The sequence below is a fragment of the Trachinotus anak genome, unplaced genomic scaffold (genome assembly GCF_046630095.1).
Source record: "Trachinotus anak isolate AG129_WGS33_773 ecotype Australia unplaced genomic scaffold, CSIRO_AGI_Tana_v1 ptg000032l, whole genome shotgun sequence".
Lineage (NCBI taxonomy): Eukaryota > Metazoa > Chordata > Actinopteri > Carangiformes > Carangidae > Trachinotus > Trachinotus anak.
The window spans coordinates 8,771,865-8,790,311 of NW_027273883.1; the positions used below are offsets into that span (position 1 = coordinate 8,771,865).

At 38.6% G+C, this 18,447-nt stretch overlaps 1 protein-coding gene across 3 annotated transcripts in view; it reads right to left on the minus strand.

Annotated features, from left to right (window-relative positions):
- The window catches only part of grik3 (glutamate ionotropic receptor kainate type subunit 3), a 97,984-nt gene that overhangs the window by 7,254 nt on the left and 72,283 nt on the right, over positions 1-18,447 (minus strand). For all 3 annotated transcript variants that reach the window (XM_071468769.1, XM_071468768.1, XM_071468770.1), the window contains 4 exons: positions 17,794-17,997; positions 11,475-11,698; positions 6,532-6,650; positions 853-1,070 (listed from right to left, as the gene is read on the minus strand). In XM_071468769.1, coding sequence (XP_071324870.1) covers positions 853-1,070; positions 6,532-6,650; positions 11,475-11,698; positions 17,794-17,997 — 765 coding nt within the window. The remainder of the gene's footprint in view (positions 1-852; positions 1,071-6,531; positions 6,651-11,474; positions 11,699-17,793; positions 17,998-18,447) is intronic.

Genomic DNA, 18,447 nt, shown 5'->3' on the forward strand with positions numbered 1-18,447 from the left:
TTTTTTTTTTTTAGATAAACAGATACTCCAAAAAATCTCTATTGTTTTAAATGCATATGATATCAGCAAGAATCCTAAGCCCAGTTACATAATCAAAGCTGGGGGATCTAGTTTATACACCATTCAGCAAACTCAACAATGAAGCATACAGTATTTATGAGCTCAACTATAATTTTTGTGGGCATAAAAACTAGGGCAGACAGATGCCCTGGAAGAATCCTTTTTTTTTCTATTGAATGTCATAAACTTATGGACTATCTTCAATAGAAATGTGCAGTGTTTTCATTTTCTTACTCGGAGAAACTGTAACTCTGTTACATGTGTTATTCTGCACCAGCAGCAGCATCTAAAGCAAAACTCAAAATAATGAAATAAAGTCAAAGACCCTGTAGGCAAACGCTGAAACTTTGGAATAAAAAAATCATTATGGAGGAACACATCAAACAGTGTGGAGAAGTGGAGAAGCTGAAGAATTTGCTTTTGCTGTGGGATTAAGATCTAACTGGAAATGTATATATATAAAATCTCTTTTTGAATGGTATTGATTTTTTTTTTCCTTTGGAAACATAAGCCTTCTATATAGTTTCAGATTCAACAACTTGCCACATTTCACATATTTTACAATATTATTACTGTATGATTGTTTTCACATTGTAAAAAAATAAACCAATTTCAGCAACAATATTGTGGTTGACATATTGTTTTATATCTGTGTAATATCGACAGTAATTAAATTAAATATGAAACTATATAACTATACTACTAAATATGAAATCTATCAAATAGATTAAAAAAAAAAAAAAAAAAAAAACCTGACTCAATCATTACTGCTCATTAATGTTTGCACTGTACCTTGAAGAAGGACATGGTTGCGCCATCTTTGACAACACCATACTCAATCTTTGTCTGCTTGGCGATGTCATCAGCTGAGTCCACAGGCGAGTCCATTCTCTCCACCGTGAGAAAAGCTGCTAAATTAGCCGTATAGGATGATATAATGATGAGCGTGAAGAACCACCAGATCCCACCGATGATCCTGGTCGACAGGGCTTTGGGCATCAGTTCTGAGCCTGTAGGTGCCACAAAGTGAGAGAGTATTAGTATTAAGCAGTTAACTAGATTAAATTGTACCTGCCAACACTGTAACTGAATTTAACATGATGGCTTGCATTTTTGTTAATTTGCCTCCAAATGTTTCTGGCAGTGCCACTGGTGTTCATCAAGGTACAGTCAGTGAGGAAGCAGAAAATGAAGCCAGTTTGGCAGGTTAGTCATACTCCACACTAATGGGCAGATCAGACCTGTACGACTGTATGTTGCCCAGGGTTCTACATTAGGTGGGAACGCCTTTCCCAGTTCAAGTAACCTGTGAGAGTTGACCGCAATAGATTCCACGGTGTAGTCTCTCAAACCTCATAGGTTTGTTGCAGATGACTGATTTTATTTTAACAAATCCTTCCAACCTGAGCAACCATCTAGGTTGTTTGACCCTACCACCTGATACGACACAGCAGGTTTACTGGACCTTTGTTCTGATGGTTACAATAAGAAACATGATTGACTCATGTTTTGGTTGAGTTTCGGCATAAAAACTACTCGGTTAGGTTTAGGAAATGCTTGTGGCCGTCTTGTAAATGAAAATACAATATACATCAAAAACCCTTAATGAGCGAATATAGAAAGTTGTGCAAGTCCAGTATAGGTACGCTGCATTTATTATTATCACTTCAACAGGGAGGATACGGTAGCACTCCCATACAATTCAAACAGTCTCTCTAAGAGCCTGAGTTATACTCAATTAGGCAACTGCTCAGGACTGTAATTACACTTAACAGCTTTCTGTTGATGAAAGACTGCCGGAATTAAGTTACCAATTTAGATTTATCCATTGAGGATTAATAGCAGTTGATCCTCCTCCATTACTGCATCTTTTGTCTGAAATTAGTTTGGGTGAACTGGTTGACATACAAAGAGCACATCTATAAAAACAGCATTACTGTAGGATGTGGTATGTCAGATCAAATGAGCTAAATTTTGCAGTGCCCCTGTTAATGAGTTTCTTTTTTGACAAGTCACATGTAACTGAAACAATTTAAATTCACACTGTTTTCCTACCATGTTTCTGTCATGTCATCTCACCAGCTTTGCTAGATGTACACAAGAGTGTATTTTGCAAACAAATCAACGCAGCCTGTATAAATAAATGGAAAAAGAAAAAAAATCAAGATATAGTGCCAAGCCAGAGTGACGATACACCTCTGCATCAGCCTTGACTTTGAGTGGTCCTTTGCTGAGTAATACTATGTTTACAATGGCTCACTGACTGGTGTTAAAGTTACTTTATATCTCATCTCTGACAACCTTTAAAATACCCTTGTGCTTTGTGCACTCTGTTACTTTACTGAGAAGATTTATGAGGGCAATTCTGAAGAGTAACAAGCTCACAGAAGGGGGGCAGAGTGGTCAGCTCTTTAACCTCTTCTACCAAATTTGATTGTATTTGTCCTTTGTGGTTTGACATAGACTACATGGTTACAAACAAGGAAAGACAGCAGTATCCCTTAATTCAGTGTGACTTTGGAGAGGGAAGATCCAGATGCATTCTGTGGTTGCACTAAAAATGAAGCGAAGCAACGGGTAACTCAATTGAATTCCACACTATAAAGCGCTGTTGTCAGCAGGGAGCAGTATATGGCCCTGCATCAAAACACTAATAAATACAGAAAGCATATCAGTCATACGGTGCCAGGGAAATAAAATGGTGTCAATATGCCATACATTTCCTTGAAGGACTCGTGTCTTGTAAACCAAGGAAATATAAATATTCTTTCAGGGAAGACAATACTGATACTGTTTCAGTAACCCAAACATCTCATCTATCTCACTGACTGCTGCACTGCTCATTCACATGAATGCTGTAAGTAGTTGGGTACAATTATACATAATGTTACTAAACAAGTGCAAATAATATTGTGGAATTTGTCTTGGCAAATAAAATTTGTTAAATTTGTAACCAGGTTTGGAAATTTGGAATAATAAATAAGAAAGCCCTAAGATGCAATATTATTATTTGTTTATCATTTACATTAAAAGTGTGTCAGTGAACAATATATGAGAAAAAGTACAAAAAATCAAGATGATCAAAAGACCTGCGAAGGAAGTTAGAATAACAGGATCTTTACGTGTGTTAAGTTATATTTTACTGTTTCATACAAAGAGTCAGGCTAGTGTTTATGTCAGCTCCAGCTTCATATTTAGGATTACCTGACACATACAGTGGCTAATCTAATGATCTTACTCTCAGAAAAAAAATGAATGAATACGAATATTTCCTGAAAGATCGGGGAATTTGAGGGAGATACACATCACACAAGCTATGACGATGTCAATGTTATGCTAAGTAAACTAATGCAGCATAGTCAACATAAGCTCACCACAGCTCGTATTTGCTAACAATAACAAACATCAATTGTTTCTTAATGTACATTATTTTGTCAGTTTATACAGGAATAAAAATGCACATAAAAATTCTGAATATGAGACCTGCTAACTTTTGCCTTTGCTTGCAGTACAGCAGTGCGGGAAAAATGCACCGGAGTCGGTATGTACACAGTAGAGGAAATTTTATAATGTTACATAGTTAACACTGACATATCCTCATGAGAAAACAAGCCAAATTTTACAATTTTACAAAGTGAGTATTAGTACAGTTAAGCGGAGGGAGCTTCCTTTAGCTTATAGGAAGTTGGCATTGTGTTTGGCATTAGTAACAAATGACCATATTGTCATTAAACATTTGACAATTTCTGTAGGAGTGTTTTCTAACTTTACTCATAGTCTGTTTGTGCTAAGGAGAGAAAAAAAAATGTTTTCCATCTGGTTTTTAAATGAAATATAAATATAGTGGTAATATTGTTGTTTGGTAACTACAGTCTTTAAAATTTACATTTGTCAGAAGATAGTCCAAAAGTGGTTTCAGAGAACTTGTGTATTAATGAGACTTTATGAAATTTTAAGATAATTTTAGTTTGGGTCGGAGAGAAAACTGCGATGTTGCATTTTGAACTGCTGTTACATTTACATTATCATGTAGTCTTATGATTTATATGTCAAGATGAATATGGAGTTTTGAGTCTTTCCGTTCCCATTTGCTGTTTCGACAGTAAATATTTGCAGTTAAGCTATTCATGTCGTCAGTGTGACATCTAAGTCACAACATCCGCAAATACTATGATGTGTAGTTAACATAGTGGCCACACTGTGTCTGTAGCTACTGCTAACACCACAGCACACCACATCACTTAAGAGGAGATCATAATGAATTCACTCTGACACTGAACTACTTCTTTGAATAAATGAACAGACTGTTTTGCATGTAATGATGCTTTTTCAGTTGTCAGTCTGGGGGAGAAGAAAAAAATGTTCTCTGTGGAACAAGTAGTGCATTGTGCTAAACATGACCCCCCAGTTTTCTCCCCACTAGCAATGCCTCACCTTAACATGAGAGAACTGGGCTTTCCCATGAGGACAATTACCTACACTTAGCATTCTCTCTATGGAGTTATTTCGCAAATATTTCCCCCTCAGAGGTGGGGGCTTTTACTAGTTGTTAATTGCTTTAAAGTAATAACACTTGAGAATGGAAATGTTTATTCCAGTGCAAGTAAATCTTGATCTGAATCTCAAGAAGGGACAAAGTCACACCTCCAGTTTCTTAACCATAGATAAAATGCCACCACAAATTAGATCTTACATGAAGAACCAAATGAATATATTACTTTAGGCTTAAACCTACAGATAGAAAATGAAAGGAATAATGCTAGAGAGAATGAGAGGATTGGGAATAAATCAACTCATAACTCAAACATACTTTCAAAAATTATTTTATATAGGGAAACCAATTTATGGAAATGATCAGACATATGTTTGTTGTGAGCCTAAGCCTACTGAGACCCTCAGGAATGCATTTGAAGTACACAAAGTGTTTGCTTTTGCACCTCCTCATATTTTGTGTTCTTTGTGTTGTCTATGACACCTCCCTCCCACAGACAAGCTGGCAGATTTTTTTTGGATCCCCTCAAACACATCCATTTGCATTTTAAACATGTCAAGGAAATGGCTTCCGTCTCAGCTGCTGTCACTGTGCTTGGCAGACAAGCAAGGGATGTCTGTTTATGTGACACAGACAAAATATACCTCGCTGCAGATACCACCGTGCAGCATGTGTTACAAGGTACTGTAGGACAAATGGGTGACACAGAAAGCCAGGATTAGTTGCTCAATGTTCAATATCACTGTGAAGTGAAATTTGAAAATCTGTTATGCAACATGAAAAAAACAAAAATCGTAATACAGATAAATCTGCATGAGAGCACACATGAACCCCATTAACTTTGAAATCCCAGCGTGATTTTTTTTATTTTTTTATTTTTTTAGGGATCTATGAATAAGAGCTGATTTGCAGCAGCTGCTTTAGTCAGCTACTGCAAATATGAGAAACACAGGAGCTCAGGCATTGACAGACAACACTGAGCCACAGTACCAATTATAAGAAGAATTCTCCCCTGTTTAGTTCAATAATATAGGCTACTAACTAGCTCATTTTGTTATGATTCTCTCTCTCCTCTCCCTCCCTCTCGGCACACTGCTGCTACACTCGGAACCCTCTGCCTGCACTGGCAAATTGGCAGAGCTGCTTTGCAGTTTCACAAGAGTGCTGCCGAGCTTCTGTGCTTAATGAATTGCTGAATGTGTTTGCTATCCTTACGGGCACAGATCCACTCCCAAGTCTCACTGAGCCTCCTTGATTTGTCTTGTTACATTGAGGTTAAACATTTTATTACTTGGGTCTTTTTCCTCCAGTTGACTTCATTAGGTTATTTCTGGGCCTTCATTTGCTTACCTATCCCTTTAAGGGACACCTAGCAAGTGAAAAACTATTTGTATCCCTATGGTTTTTCAGTCAAAAGGTGGAATTAAATCTGCAATGGGAAGTCTAGTAATACATGCAGGGTTCTTCTGCTGAAAGAAGAAAGTGTTGCTTTTATTCTGTCGCTATAAATATATGTATTACGTATAGATTCTCTATAGTGGGTGCAGTTCTTACAGCGCTGAAAACATCACACCAGCTCAGCTGTAGCATTGCTGACAGCTGGCATTTGTCAGACATGTACCTCAAGTTACCCTTTTTGTCCCAATACTCAGAAAGCTCTTGCAGGGCCAGCGACTGCGTTATGGGCAAATAAATGCAGCAATGTTTTCCATCCTTACCTGCCATTCTCTGACAAGTGTCTGGCACTTACTCTTCCCTTTTTGAACAGCAGGCAGGTGACAACAGCCTTCCTTTGTCATGTAAGACTGAGCACCGCAGTTGTTCTTGACAGGTAAATGTCTTATGAAACAGTCAAGGAATGGAAATCATGGAGCTTGTCAGTTAAAGAGGCGGAAAGTGGGAGCTAGCAGTGCACAGGAAAAGAGGGTGGCGTGACAGTATTGTTTTTGACAAGGAAGGGGATGTGTGCGCCACCATACCTTGTTGCATTAAGGAACCGACTCCAAACCAGAAGCTGTTGAGGAGGGTGAAGTTGTTCTCCACTACATCTGATCCCGGGTTACAAGGATGGGCGTCGTACCATTCGTATGGACTGAACCTGGAAATGAGACATGTTGACTTCTTTAAATCAACCAATCACAACGCTTCTTATAAGCGACGAATCAGATCACAGCTTTAAATCGACCAATCGGATCGCAGCTTTAAATCGACCAATCAGATCGCTTCTTATAAGCGACCAATCAGAAAGCTTCTTTAAATCGACCAATCAGAAAGATTCTTTAAATCGACCAATCAGATCGCATCTTTAAATCGGCCAATCAGATCGCTTCTTATAAGCGACCAATCAGAACGCAGCTTTAAATGGACCAATCAGATCGCTTCTTTAAATCGACCAATCAGAACGCTTCTTTAAATCGACCAATCAGATCGCTTCTTATAAGCGACCAATCAGAACGCAGCTTTAAATGGACCAATCAGATCGCTTCTTTAAATCGACCAATCACAATGACATCAAAGTTGCAAAACTTATGTGACTTGAGAATGATCTTGTCTTTATCTTTTTAGAACACTGTTCCTTCCTTAAGAATAATCTCAAAAACTGAATCACATTAGCTTGAGAGCTATTCTGAGAGTTACAGCTATTTTAGACTTCCACCTTTGGTTTGGAGTAGCAAAACTATTGATGACTGCATTAGGACACCAGTTCTACAGAGCAGTACTTAAAGCAGCACTGATTGTTTTTTTTTTTTTTTTTTGTCTTTTTTGGGCCACTTGCCAAAGTGGAAAAAGCTTTAAACACAACCTTGACTTATTATTACCATACACTGTGAAGTTGATATGATGGACACATTAGCAGATAATTGCTCATTTACAGATACAGCAAATACAGAGCAACCTTAGGAATAAACACTAAAGCTGCTGCAAATAAAACCAAAACAATGAGTTGAAAAACACTAAAAAGCTTGGTATAGCTGAGGGGGACTGCAGAGTTGGTTGAAAGTTTCCTTGTGGGTTAATCATGGCGAGCAACAGCTGTCACATCACACAGTCCTTTGAGTCATTGTTCACACAAAAACATTGACGAGTGCAGCTTTAATAATGTGACTTTTCTGTACAGTCATGTAGGGAACAATGTGACCACCCATCCATAAATTTCCACTTCTTTATAAGCAGAATTTTTACTTGTTTTTATAAATGTAAAAACTTCAGTCTTTTATGAAATGTCATATCAAAACATTTTTAAATAAACTGGAGTTGGTTTTAAGGTCTTACCTTTAGAAATCCCCTGAACTATTTCTAATATACTTTGTAGTTAAAGGTGACCAACGATACACTAAAATATTTTTCAGAGGGTATAAAATGTCATGTTTGAGAATGTGAGGACTGAAACCTTAAAGCAAGCATCTTTCCATATCTCTGCCATTTAGTTTGACACCTGCTGAAAATGCTTCACACCTTTATTATTGCACAAGTCATTTTCTGAGGCAGATGCTGAGATAAAACATGTTAAATGTCACTACTTTCCCTCTTTTAAAATGTATTTATATAATTGGAAAAAATCTTTTTCTTTCTTCATTCCGAGTGTTCAGCTGAGTAGAATTGGATCCCTTAGACTCCAGATAGTATCGCTTCGAAATGTGGCATAGCTGTTACTTTGATGAGAGATTTAGTAGAAAGTGCTAATGACAGTAGAAATAACCTTTTTTTTCTTCAAAAACAGATAAGTAAAATGGTCCACAACACTGGAACCTTCTACTCTTAATTCTGATAGTGAAAAGAAATGCAGAAAGATTTAACTGAGTGACATGTATATTGCTCAAGAGATAGATACACTTTAGTCTAATCACATGCTGAAGAAATATTTGGTAATACAGTCTATTTTAATCAGATACTGAGCAGGACTAGTGGTTAATCATGAATCAGCTTCCTAATGGAGTCCTCTCCAGCCATCATTCCACTAATTCTCCTCTTAGTTAAGCAATTAGACATTTGAACTGATGAACAATGAGAGGGTATTTTTGACCAGTGTTGGCTTGTCTAAGTGCTGTTTCTTGTGCATTAAAATGTCAAACGCACTCTCTAGTGTTTCCATCTTGGAGTGTTTCTCCTAAGATTGCCATCAGAGAGGCCTTGGGCAGCTGCTGTGCAAATGTGGTGCTCCCTGCCATTTCAATTAATCCCCCCCCAGTCTCACTTTTGTTTTACTCTAATGTTAAATTGAAAGCCGTGGTCAGATAACGTAGTAGTGTAATAGTGAAGAAGCACGGACAATATGATTGCTTTATGCACATCCAAACCACACATGAGCTGGACTTAAAATGGCAGAAAATAAATGAACAGTAATGTCTCTTTTCACTATTTTGAGTGCAGTCTCTACAAAGAAGCTGTTATTCAATAGCCCCGGTTCTCTGCTAATTTCTAAAAAGGTTGTGCTGGCAAGCAGAGCCATAAGATTTAGACTGTGTGCTGTACAACCCTATACAAAACTGTCAGATAAATGACCCCATTAACTGTCGGCCAGGAGTACAGCCTACACAGAGGAGGTGATCTGAAGACCGCTTGGCATCCAAACGTTACATAAAGCAAAAGCGCCATGTTTGCATTTACAAGCATTATATTGAATTTGCACACTCCAGCCAAATCATACAAAATGCACTTTGCACCAATGTTTCACTGCTGTCAGTCATTAAATTACATTTATTTTCACACCCTAATAACACTGCAACTTTACAGAAAGACACGCGTCACATGACCAGCTACAAATAAGTTTGACAATAGATGCATTATAGAAATGCAGGGAGCTGCCACAAACTGACTGACAGTATTTAAACTGGTTACAGATCGAGATATTTAACCCATACTCTCCTTTATTCTTTCAAAATTAAAATCTATATCATAAAATGTTAACTTTTCTGAACAGTGTAATTCTTTTAGTTTCAAATACTAAGGCTGGAAATATTGTGTGTTTTAGTCAATGAATCCAACAAATAGACAAACCACAACAATGCTTTAATCTGCACTCAGTCATTTTTGACTTCCCCAGCCTAACGCCAGTTGTGGTTATATGTAGGATTGACAAAATAATAACACTAAATAAACTACAGTGCATGTTAATGAAAGGACATGTCACCCAGTGCAACAGTGTGGTTCAGCCATGTGTTTGACAACAGTGGAGCTCTACAGCACAGAAAAACAAGCTATATGCAGCTTTGGCTACACGGGCAATTGATGCTAATAGAATCAATTCACTTTTGGTCTTTTCATTGGATTTGTTGACTGTGGGAAAAGTATAGAATATTGCCAGCGTTACCCATTAAATCTCTCTACATCATTACAGTAAAACATTTTTTGTCTGCACACTGAATACATTGGTGAAGCCATAATTCTTACCCCTGACAACATTTATGGAAAAAGTATATAGAAATGCATTATGTAAAACCACATATGTCTTCAGGCCAAACTGCAGTGAGAATATTAAAAACCACTTTGCTCAGTTGTACCCATGGGCACGGACAGACATCTAAACTCTGCCAATCATAAAACCATGTCCCCTCAAATTATGAATTATACACAGTCAGAAACTTCCATCATTACACACCTAGCGGAGTGTAAATGCTTATCCACATAAACACAGCAGAGAAATCCCTGAGTAATCTGTATTCAGCAGCTTATTTTTATCTCTGTATTTCTCCAACTTTGGAATCATGAATTGAAAGAAAGGGGGGAAAAAAATCCTCTCCTTACATCCTGTTAAACCATCTGAAGGTGTATGGTAGAGGTGGATACAAATAAATGAAAGGCAGCAGTTTTTCCACAGTACATTTTGTTTATCTACAGTTATGCAGCAATATGTGCCTTTGGACAAATAAATAAAAGGTGCCTTGTAACATAATTATTGTGGTGTAGCAGACTTTTGAAAGACCAAGCCAAAGTGTTTATTGCCTATTTTGTAGGTAATTTGTTGACACCACTGTCCAGCATTTAAAATGACCTACTTGTGCTGAAGTATCCCTCTCATTGTTCACCGCTGTTTGTTTTGTGCTCACATGATGCAGATTTGGGGCTGCAGCTCTTCAGCTACCTAGGCTAGCCTCCAAAAAAAAAAAACAAACAAAAAAAAAAACTGATGCAACAATTTAAGATGATTTTGTGCTTATGTGAAGCCACTCCAGAATTTGTTTGGTCTCACAACAACAAATGAGGACAGAGGAGTGCAGCTGTTTGCTCTCAAGCGCCAGAACTCCTTTCAACGCCCGCTTTTCTAGAACTTCCTCAAGCACCACTTTGCATGAGAAGCAGCAGGAAATACTGACAATGATACTAACAGGATATTCATCATATTCATGACCTAAAAAAAATTACAAGTGAGGTACTTTTCATTCAGTCAAAGAGATAATCTCCATCTATAATAACTTCATGACTTATTACTGCCAGGAATTTCATGTTTTTTTCCAAAGTAAATGCTCATGATCAACTATAAATAGACTCATCTGATGAAATTTCACATGAGGTGTGTATATTTTAATCTTTTTGTACTGCTGAATATTATGATTAGATAAGCTTTTCTCTTTTTGTTTCAGCATGTAGTTCTTTAAATGGTCTTTTAAAAGTTTTTCATTTTTAGCTGCAATGCCAATTCAAAGACATGGCACAGGAAGTAAATTTCACACTGAATGGGACTTTGCAACTCAACTGAAGGTTTTTTTGTATTCCTCCTGCCACTGCTGGGCTGTAGAGAGCCCATGCAGACATAACTGCCTTGATCACTACCCAGCGGCTAACAAAGTATGAGAAACTAGCCGGGGCACTCAAATTTCAGTCTGCAATGATAGCAGGGTAAATTACTATGTCTATTGAAAGACCCCATGGAGAAACGTATGAGGGACTGATAGGACCATTTGAATGTAACATCTGCACTTACCTGGCAATAACAAAAAGGACACAGCTAACACCTAGGTAGGCCAGGAGGATATAGACCCAGATGTCGGGAGTCATTGGGTTCAGGAAAGAGAAGAAGCCGTTGTTGGTGGCATTCGGTTTGCGGTAAAGGATGCTGATGCCCATGCTCATGAAGGGCTTGGAGAAGTCGATGACCTTTTCACGCATGTAGGTGATGGTGAGAGGAGCCACTGCCAGGTCTGCTCTCTGTAGAGAAAAAAGAAAAACATTCAGGAAATAGTCATTTTCTCTCATTTCTGTTTTCATATTGGCATGACTTTTTTTTTTTTTTTTTTAGCCATGCTAGCAGTGTGGCTCGAGGCGGTGATGTCGCAGTGTTGGTCGGTCACTCACCACTTTGGTCCAGACTGAAATATCTCAACATTACAACAGATTGACAAGAAATTTGGTACAAACTAAGTTCTGAACAATCGATCGAAATATTATCGAAATTGCGACATGGCCAAATGCAATATCCAAATCTCATGAGCTGCAATATTTTTTGGTGAAGGTGTTACAACATGAATGAGGCATTATGGTGCTACAGAGATGCCCCGGCCTAAAAATAATCTACCAGGGAACATACTTGTTTGATACATGACCTAACAAAAATCACATCTTCATCTTCTATATTTTTTTTCAGTGAAAATGAACTGTAGAAATGACCATTCCAGGTGAAATCGTGAGTCATGTCACAATCAAAATATCTGAAAAAAAAATCTTTTCTGGGCATATCGTTCAGCCCTAGTACAAACATTCATGGTGCCCAGAGGATGAATCCTAATGACATTGGTGATCCGCTGACATTTCCTTTAGTACCACAATGACATTTATGGATTTGAGTAAAATATTTCCAGAACTATTAGGTGGATTACCATAACCTCATCCTTTACCATAACTTTGCTGAGGTTAGCATTTAGCATTTAGCTCAAAACAATGCTGTGTTTAAGTACAGTCTCACCAGAGACCTTTTGAGCTGACCATATTTCCTTGGTACTGTGAATTATATAGTGGGAGGTTGTAAAGTGTGGAGACATATAATTACATTTCTCTGTGATATTGCTTTTAAAATTTATAAGAAAAATAATAAATAAATAGTAAATGTGAAACATGTGTCTGAATCTTCAAAGATGCCTTTTTCGAATAAGGGCAGACACCGTTCCAGTGTTCACAGTTCCATCTATAAAACCATTTTCTAATGTCACTAGAATGACATAACGGCATCATGTGGCATTATGAAATGGACATGGCGGAGCATGACGGATAAGTCTCAGTCACCTATTATAGGCGTATGACTGCATATTCAGAATGTTTCCATTTCTATCGGCGGCCCACAGAACTCCCCTGCTCCATGTCTGGACAGGAGGTTAATGAAACCAGCTGCTTGGTTCACGCTTGGATTCCTCTTTCTTCCAAGAAACAAGACAGCTCACAAAGGAAGGCTTTCTTTACTTCCTACACACTGAGTGCTGGAAGAGGAACTGGATGTGTTCATACAACAATTCACTGTACAGCAGTTTTACCAAGTAACATGAGTCTGCATGTTTGTTTGGGTATTCCATGCAAAACCATGAGACCTAATCCTACAGGAATTGAAACTGCTGGTTCCAGAAACACATACAATCTTAATGAGATAAAAAAAATGAATGAAAGAATGAGGCAGTCACACCCTCACCTCCTTTTGTGAACTGATATATTCTGTCATTTTGTTTGATTTAACACCTTAAAACCTTATTTTTTTACTCAGTTTCTAGGCCCTAAGACTATTCTTAACATGAGTTTAACTTTCCCTGTGGCTTACACAGCTATTCCCACAGATTCACATGATAAGTTGCACACAGCAGTAAACAAAGGTCAGAAAGAAAACATTTCTACTTTGCGTGTGGCACTGTAGATTATGCGCTCCTGTGGTCAGCACCGTAGTCGCTAAATGTAGGGTGGCCTCTGAAGAGATGGAAAGATGGGAAAACCAGTGCATCCTGCTGCGCATCTGCTGTCTCTCTTAAACTATTCAAATTTGTACGTCACATTCAGCTCCCCCTGTTATCTGCTGCCAACTGCAGCTCTGAACCAACCTGCCACTCAGCCGGAAGATCAACCAGCATGTGGTTTCAGACATCCCCATGGTGGGCTAATATACATGCTGCATGTCCTTGTTCTGCTTGCTGCCTAGGCACACAAAGTGGGCACAAGCAAGATAACCTGATAGTGCCCTGCTGCGTGCCACATGGCTAGGCATTATCTGGGTTTGCAGATGGTGGGCTTAGTGGTGTTCTCCCTCCGGACCTCCTCACCTGACGACAGCCTGGAGGATTCATGAAATAGCAACTAACATGATCCATGCATTTCCAACCCACTGACTGTACACTGAACATAACAGCACTGATGAGAGCTTTTTCTTATAGTTGTTTTAATGAAATAATTAAAGCCAGTGGAGGATATTGTTATCATCATACTGCGTGCAACCAAGGCTTTTTTTTTTGTCTTCAACAAACATTTACACAGTCTGCTTGACAGTCTATATGCATCTTAGAGCATCCAGTCACAAGTCTGATATAAGAATCATACAGCACTTACGTATAGTGCCGTTGTGTTGCACTTTTTTTCTTTCCTCTGTGAAATGTACTGTAATTGCAGAAACACACTTCGCTGAACTATGCAATGGTTACTTCAGATAACAGACAGCAATTTTTGCCATTGGGATGCTGAGGGAATGTAAAAAGGTCTGATTGGGTAGTTGTAAATGCATGTATAAAAGCCTTGGTGGGAAATGAATGCACAGCATGCAATTTATGTGCAGATAACACACAACAGTACAGATGTGCCTGAACCATCTCATATCAAAATATACAGAGGGCTAATGATGAAGCATACACAGTGTAATCAAGACATTGTTGCTTTGCATAAGCGGCAGGCTCAGAGTGTGGTCGCTGTGATTTCTTCAAGGGCGCTCTGGCAGGTGGGATAAACATGTTTGCCGTTGTGGCTGTTGAACTTATGCTCCTCCAGCTAAGGGTCAGCCACTCTCACCACCAGCTCATCCTACTAGATACAAATCTAAATAACACTTGCAGTCACATGCTGCCCTCAATCACCAAAACATCCTCAGATAGGAATAAAAACACAATATGGGTATTCTACCTCGGCTTGGGCAATATCCAAAAGTCAATACATTCTTGCCCAAATATGGCAATATTATCGAAGGGGGGCAGGTGGCTTAAAACAAAATGATATAATTATGTACTATTTCATGTTTCAGTTTTATTTATTTTTTTGATAATTATATTATTGTATTTTATGTTTAAGATATATATATATATGTACACCACTAAACAGCAGTTCAGAGTTCAAAATCACATACAAAGGTACAATGCAGAGTAAGCAAAGCAATGAAATGAGGGTTGGATTCAGCTGCAGGGCGGACTGTGCAAAATTTCAAAACTGCCAAAAAAAATATTATACAAAATGTTGCATATGGCGGGAAATATTGTGATATTTGATGTTATTGAGTATCAGCCAAAGCTCAGTTTTACCATAGTACACATAAAGTGCTGTACTGTAGCTTTTCACGCAGACCTAAATCTATTCGACTATCTATCTGTGTAGACAAAGAGGATGTGAGCTGGCTATAACTTATCTGTCGACGCAAAGATTAATTGCCATGACAGAAACAAATGATGTGCTAAGCACGCTATTAACATTTGCATCACAGCATGATTAAAGTGATCATTTATTGTGACTAAATCAAGTTTAACAAGGCCTGTTGCATCATTTAGCACCTTCTAAACAATGCCCTTTGGCACCGCAGCGGGCTTTGACTACACAGAGGAAAATAAAGGGCTGTATGTTACACAATGCTAAATCATTGCACTTGGCAACATTGCAGTTTGTCATTCAGTAGCTTCAGTTACATGGGGAGTAAATCGCATAATAGTACCCTATTCATACTGAAACATAAAAAGGCACACACACATACATAGCTGAGCTTCACTCTATATCTGTCACATCTCCCTGTGTGTGTGACAAAGCTTGATGAGTTACAGAAATGAATGAAGGCTTACAACTGATTTTAATAAGCCAAAGCCTTGTTCTCTTAAAAAGATGTCAGTCAAACAGTTTTGTGTAATTCTGTAAAGCAACTATGATTTATGAGGGCAGACTATGTGAGCTAATAGTGCACCAGTCTTGTAGTTCAGCACCATATTATCAGCCTAAACCAACTGTTTTCCCTGTTTTCCACAGTACCTCAGACCTTATCTTACATCAGGAACCTTCTTTAAGTAAAGGCACCGATCCTGAGTAAACTGTTATACATCTTATTTATCTGTATTACAGTAAGGGAGCAATGGCTTTTTAAGAGGTTAATAGAAACTACCAATGAATACAAATTGAACAGATAACAACCTAGAATACCTATATAAGAAAATAGTAACTAACTGTAAAGTATAGTTCCTTTTAAGAAATACAGAAGAAATACAGCTGCAGTAGTTTGTAGTTTACTCTCATGGAATCTGTTGCCTCACTGGCCTCTCATATCATTCCAGGGTCAGATCTCCTGAGCTCGTCTTAAAGTTTATGTTTCAGGTCTGCTGAATCACGATCAGCTTATCCATACCAACAAAGGTAAGGAGAGCACTAGACCACAAAATAGAACCGACTAAAAATCCACAAAGACGATGCATGCATCCTTGCTCATGCGATAAGGAGCAGTAAAAGCAATAACTAGCAGTCTAGATTCTAATCTTCTCTTCTGCTGCTATTTACAAAGGCAATAGACCTAAAAAGGATAAAATACATTGGTATGTTTTAAAAAAAAAAAAAAAATCTATTAAATCCGTTAACTGTATTTGTCTGCTGCTTTATAATTTCTCACTTCCTGAAGCCCGAAACCAAAAGCAAATAGAGCTACACATTGGTGTGTAAACACTGTGTTCTCAACAGCTTAACACATTAATATCAAAGCTGAGTCCAAAGGTCTCAATCACCAAATGCTACATCTCTACATAACACATGTGAACCTTATGTCACGCTATTTTTTTTCTATTTGACTGTAAGTTAATGAACAGACTCTCTGCAGCCACCTGCACCGTCTCCATTTAAATCATAGAGCAAACTAATACAAAGAGCATACGTGCCATTTAATGATTGAGTCATGCATCTCTTCCATGCCAGCGTTTTCTACCTTTAGTAATCCATTTGTTCCCCTCAAGGTTATTGTTATCAACGTGGATCTAGCAAAAAGCTTGGATGGAGAAATAAAGTGCTGCGGTGGGAGCCCACCTTTCCCAACCCTTTCAGCACCAAGCCATTGACTCCTGCCATACGATTCCCTGCACTAAATGCCACTTAAGCTATTACAAGTTTTCAGCTGAGTACAGCGCTGACCTGATGGGGCTGAGGACAAAGAGAGAGCACTGACAGGGGCACTTATGAAATGCCAGAAGAGAATTGCCACCATCACTTCGATGTAGGGCTGTTTCATGGCCGCTGAATCTTTGAGTTTGATACAGACAGCTGCGGTTGCCCACGATGCCAGGAAGACGATTGGCCGCGTGTTCATCTGCATCCTTACAATATATGCAGTGTTTACATGCTCATCCCGGATCTGTGGTTCATCCATCTGTAGGAAGCGGTTTGTCTCACTGAATGGCATCAACACACTTGTAACATTTAGACAACCTTGACATAATTGTGCCATAAATGTGAGTGACAGCTTTGCAGGCTGCTCCTGACTCGTACTCGATCATAACTATATCACTGTCCACATGAAGGACATAACCAGCAATTCACTTAAATGGCATGGCTTTTTTAAGTTCATGTGATAATGTAAAACACGGAGCTGCATAATTGTGGAGATGCCGCATATATTAAAGACATATTTTGACATTTTGGGAGATAACGCTCATTTGCTTGTTGAGAGTAACCTAAGAAGACTGATACCACTCTTATGCCTGTAAATATGTAGCTTGACTTAGCTTAGCATAGCATGAAGACAGAAAACAAGTGACAAAATCTAGCCTGGCTCAGTCGAAATCCACCTCCCCACACCACTACGAGTAAAGGGTAAAAATTAAATTTGATTTTTAGATTTGGATTAGATTTGGGAGTTAGTTACCAGACGATACCTTGGATGGAATGGTAATTTATTCTCTAGTTGCCTGGCAACTGCTAAACTAAGCTAACAGGCTGCTTGTTCTAGCTACATTTTTACTGTACAGTGAGTTTGGTCTCAATGTTCTCATATTTCTTCTCATATTTCCTTTAAGGAAAATGTGAAGCAGACAATATGAAGAGCAACTTACATGTTCTATAAGTTCCCTGATCATGCCGTTCCACAGGCCCTTGTCATCCTGAGAGCCGTATCTCCCATCAGGCACCAGACGGATCTCATAGGTGAAACCCAGGATGTTGGAGAGCTCTTTTAGCAAGTCGATGCAAAATCCTTCGAAACGGTCGTTCCCAACCAGCGCCTTGTCAGACTTCTTAAGCATGACATATGGCTCCTCCTGCACAGACCCAAAAGATCAAATGAAAAGCAATGGTGAGGTCAGCTTTTTCAATTTGTTTCAGCACATGCACCTAATTGAAGCAAAGTGATCTGAGCTGATGAGCCGCTGTTGCGTTTAACAGGCAGTGACAGCAGATCCTGGTTCAGTGTGCGGGTACAGGGAGTGTTAAAATATGAAAGAATGCTGAGGTTTTTCTTACACTGATGTATAAACAACAAGAGACCTGAGCTGCTTTACGACTCTAATGTAAGGAAATGTCTTTTCAATTGCAAAGCTGTAACCGGTGTTTTCTATAGTGATGCTAATGCACACAGAAGGAATGTTTATACTATCAATGTGCTTGCAGTGTTGCAGCTAACTAAACCTGCCACACTCTCCCCCACACTGCCGCGCACTGACCTATATAGCTGGTGCACAGGTCGGTTCATTTTATGGTCAGGTGGCTGA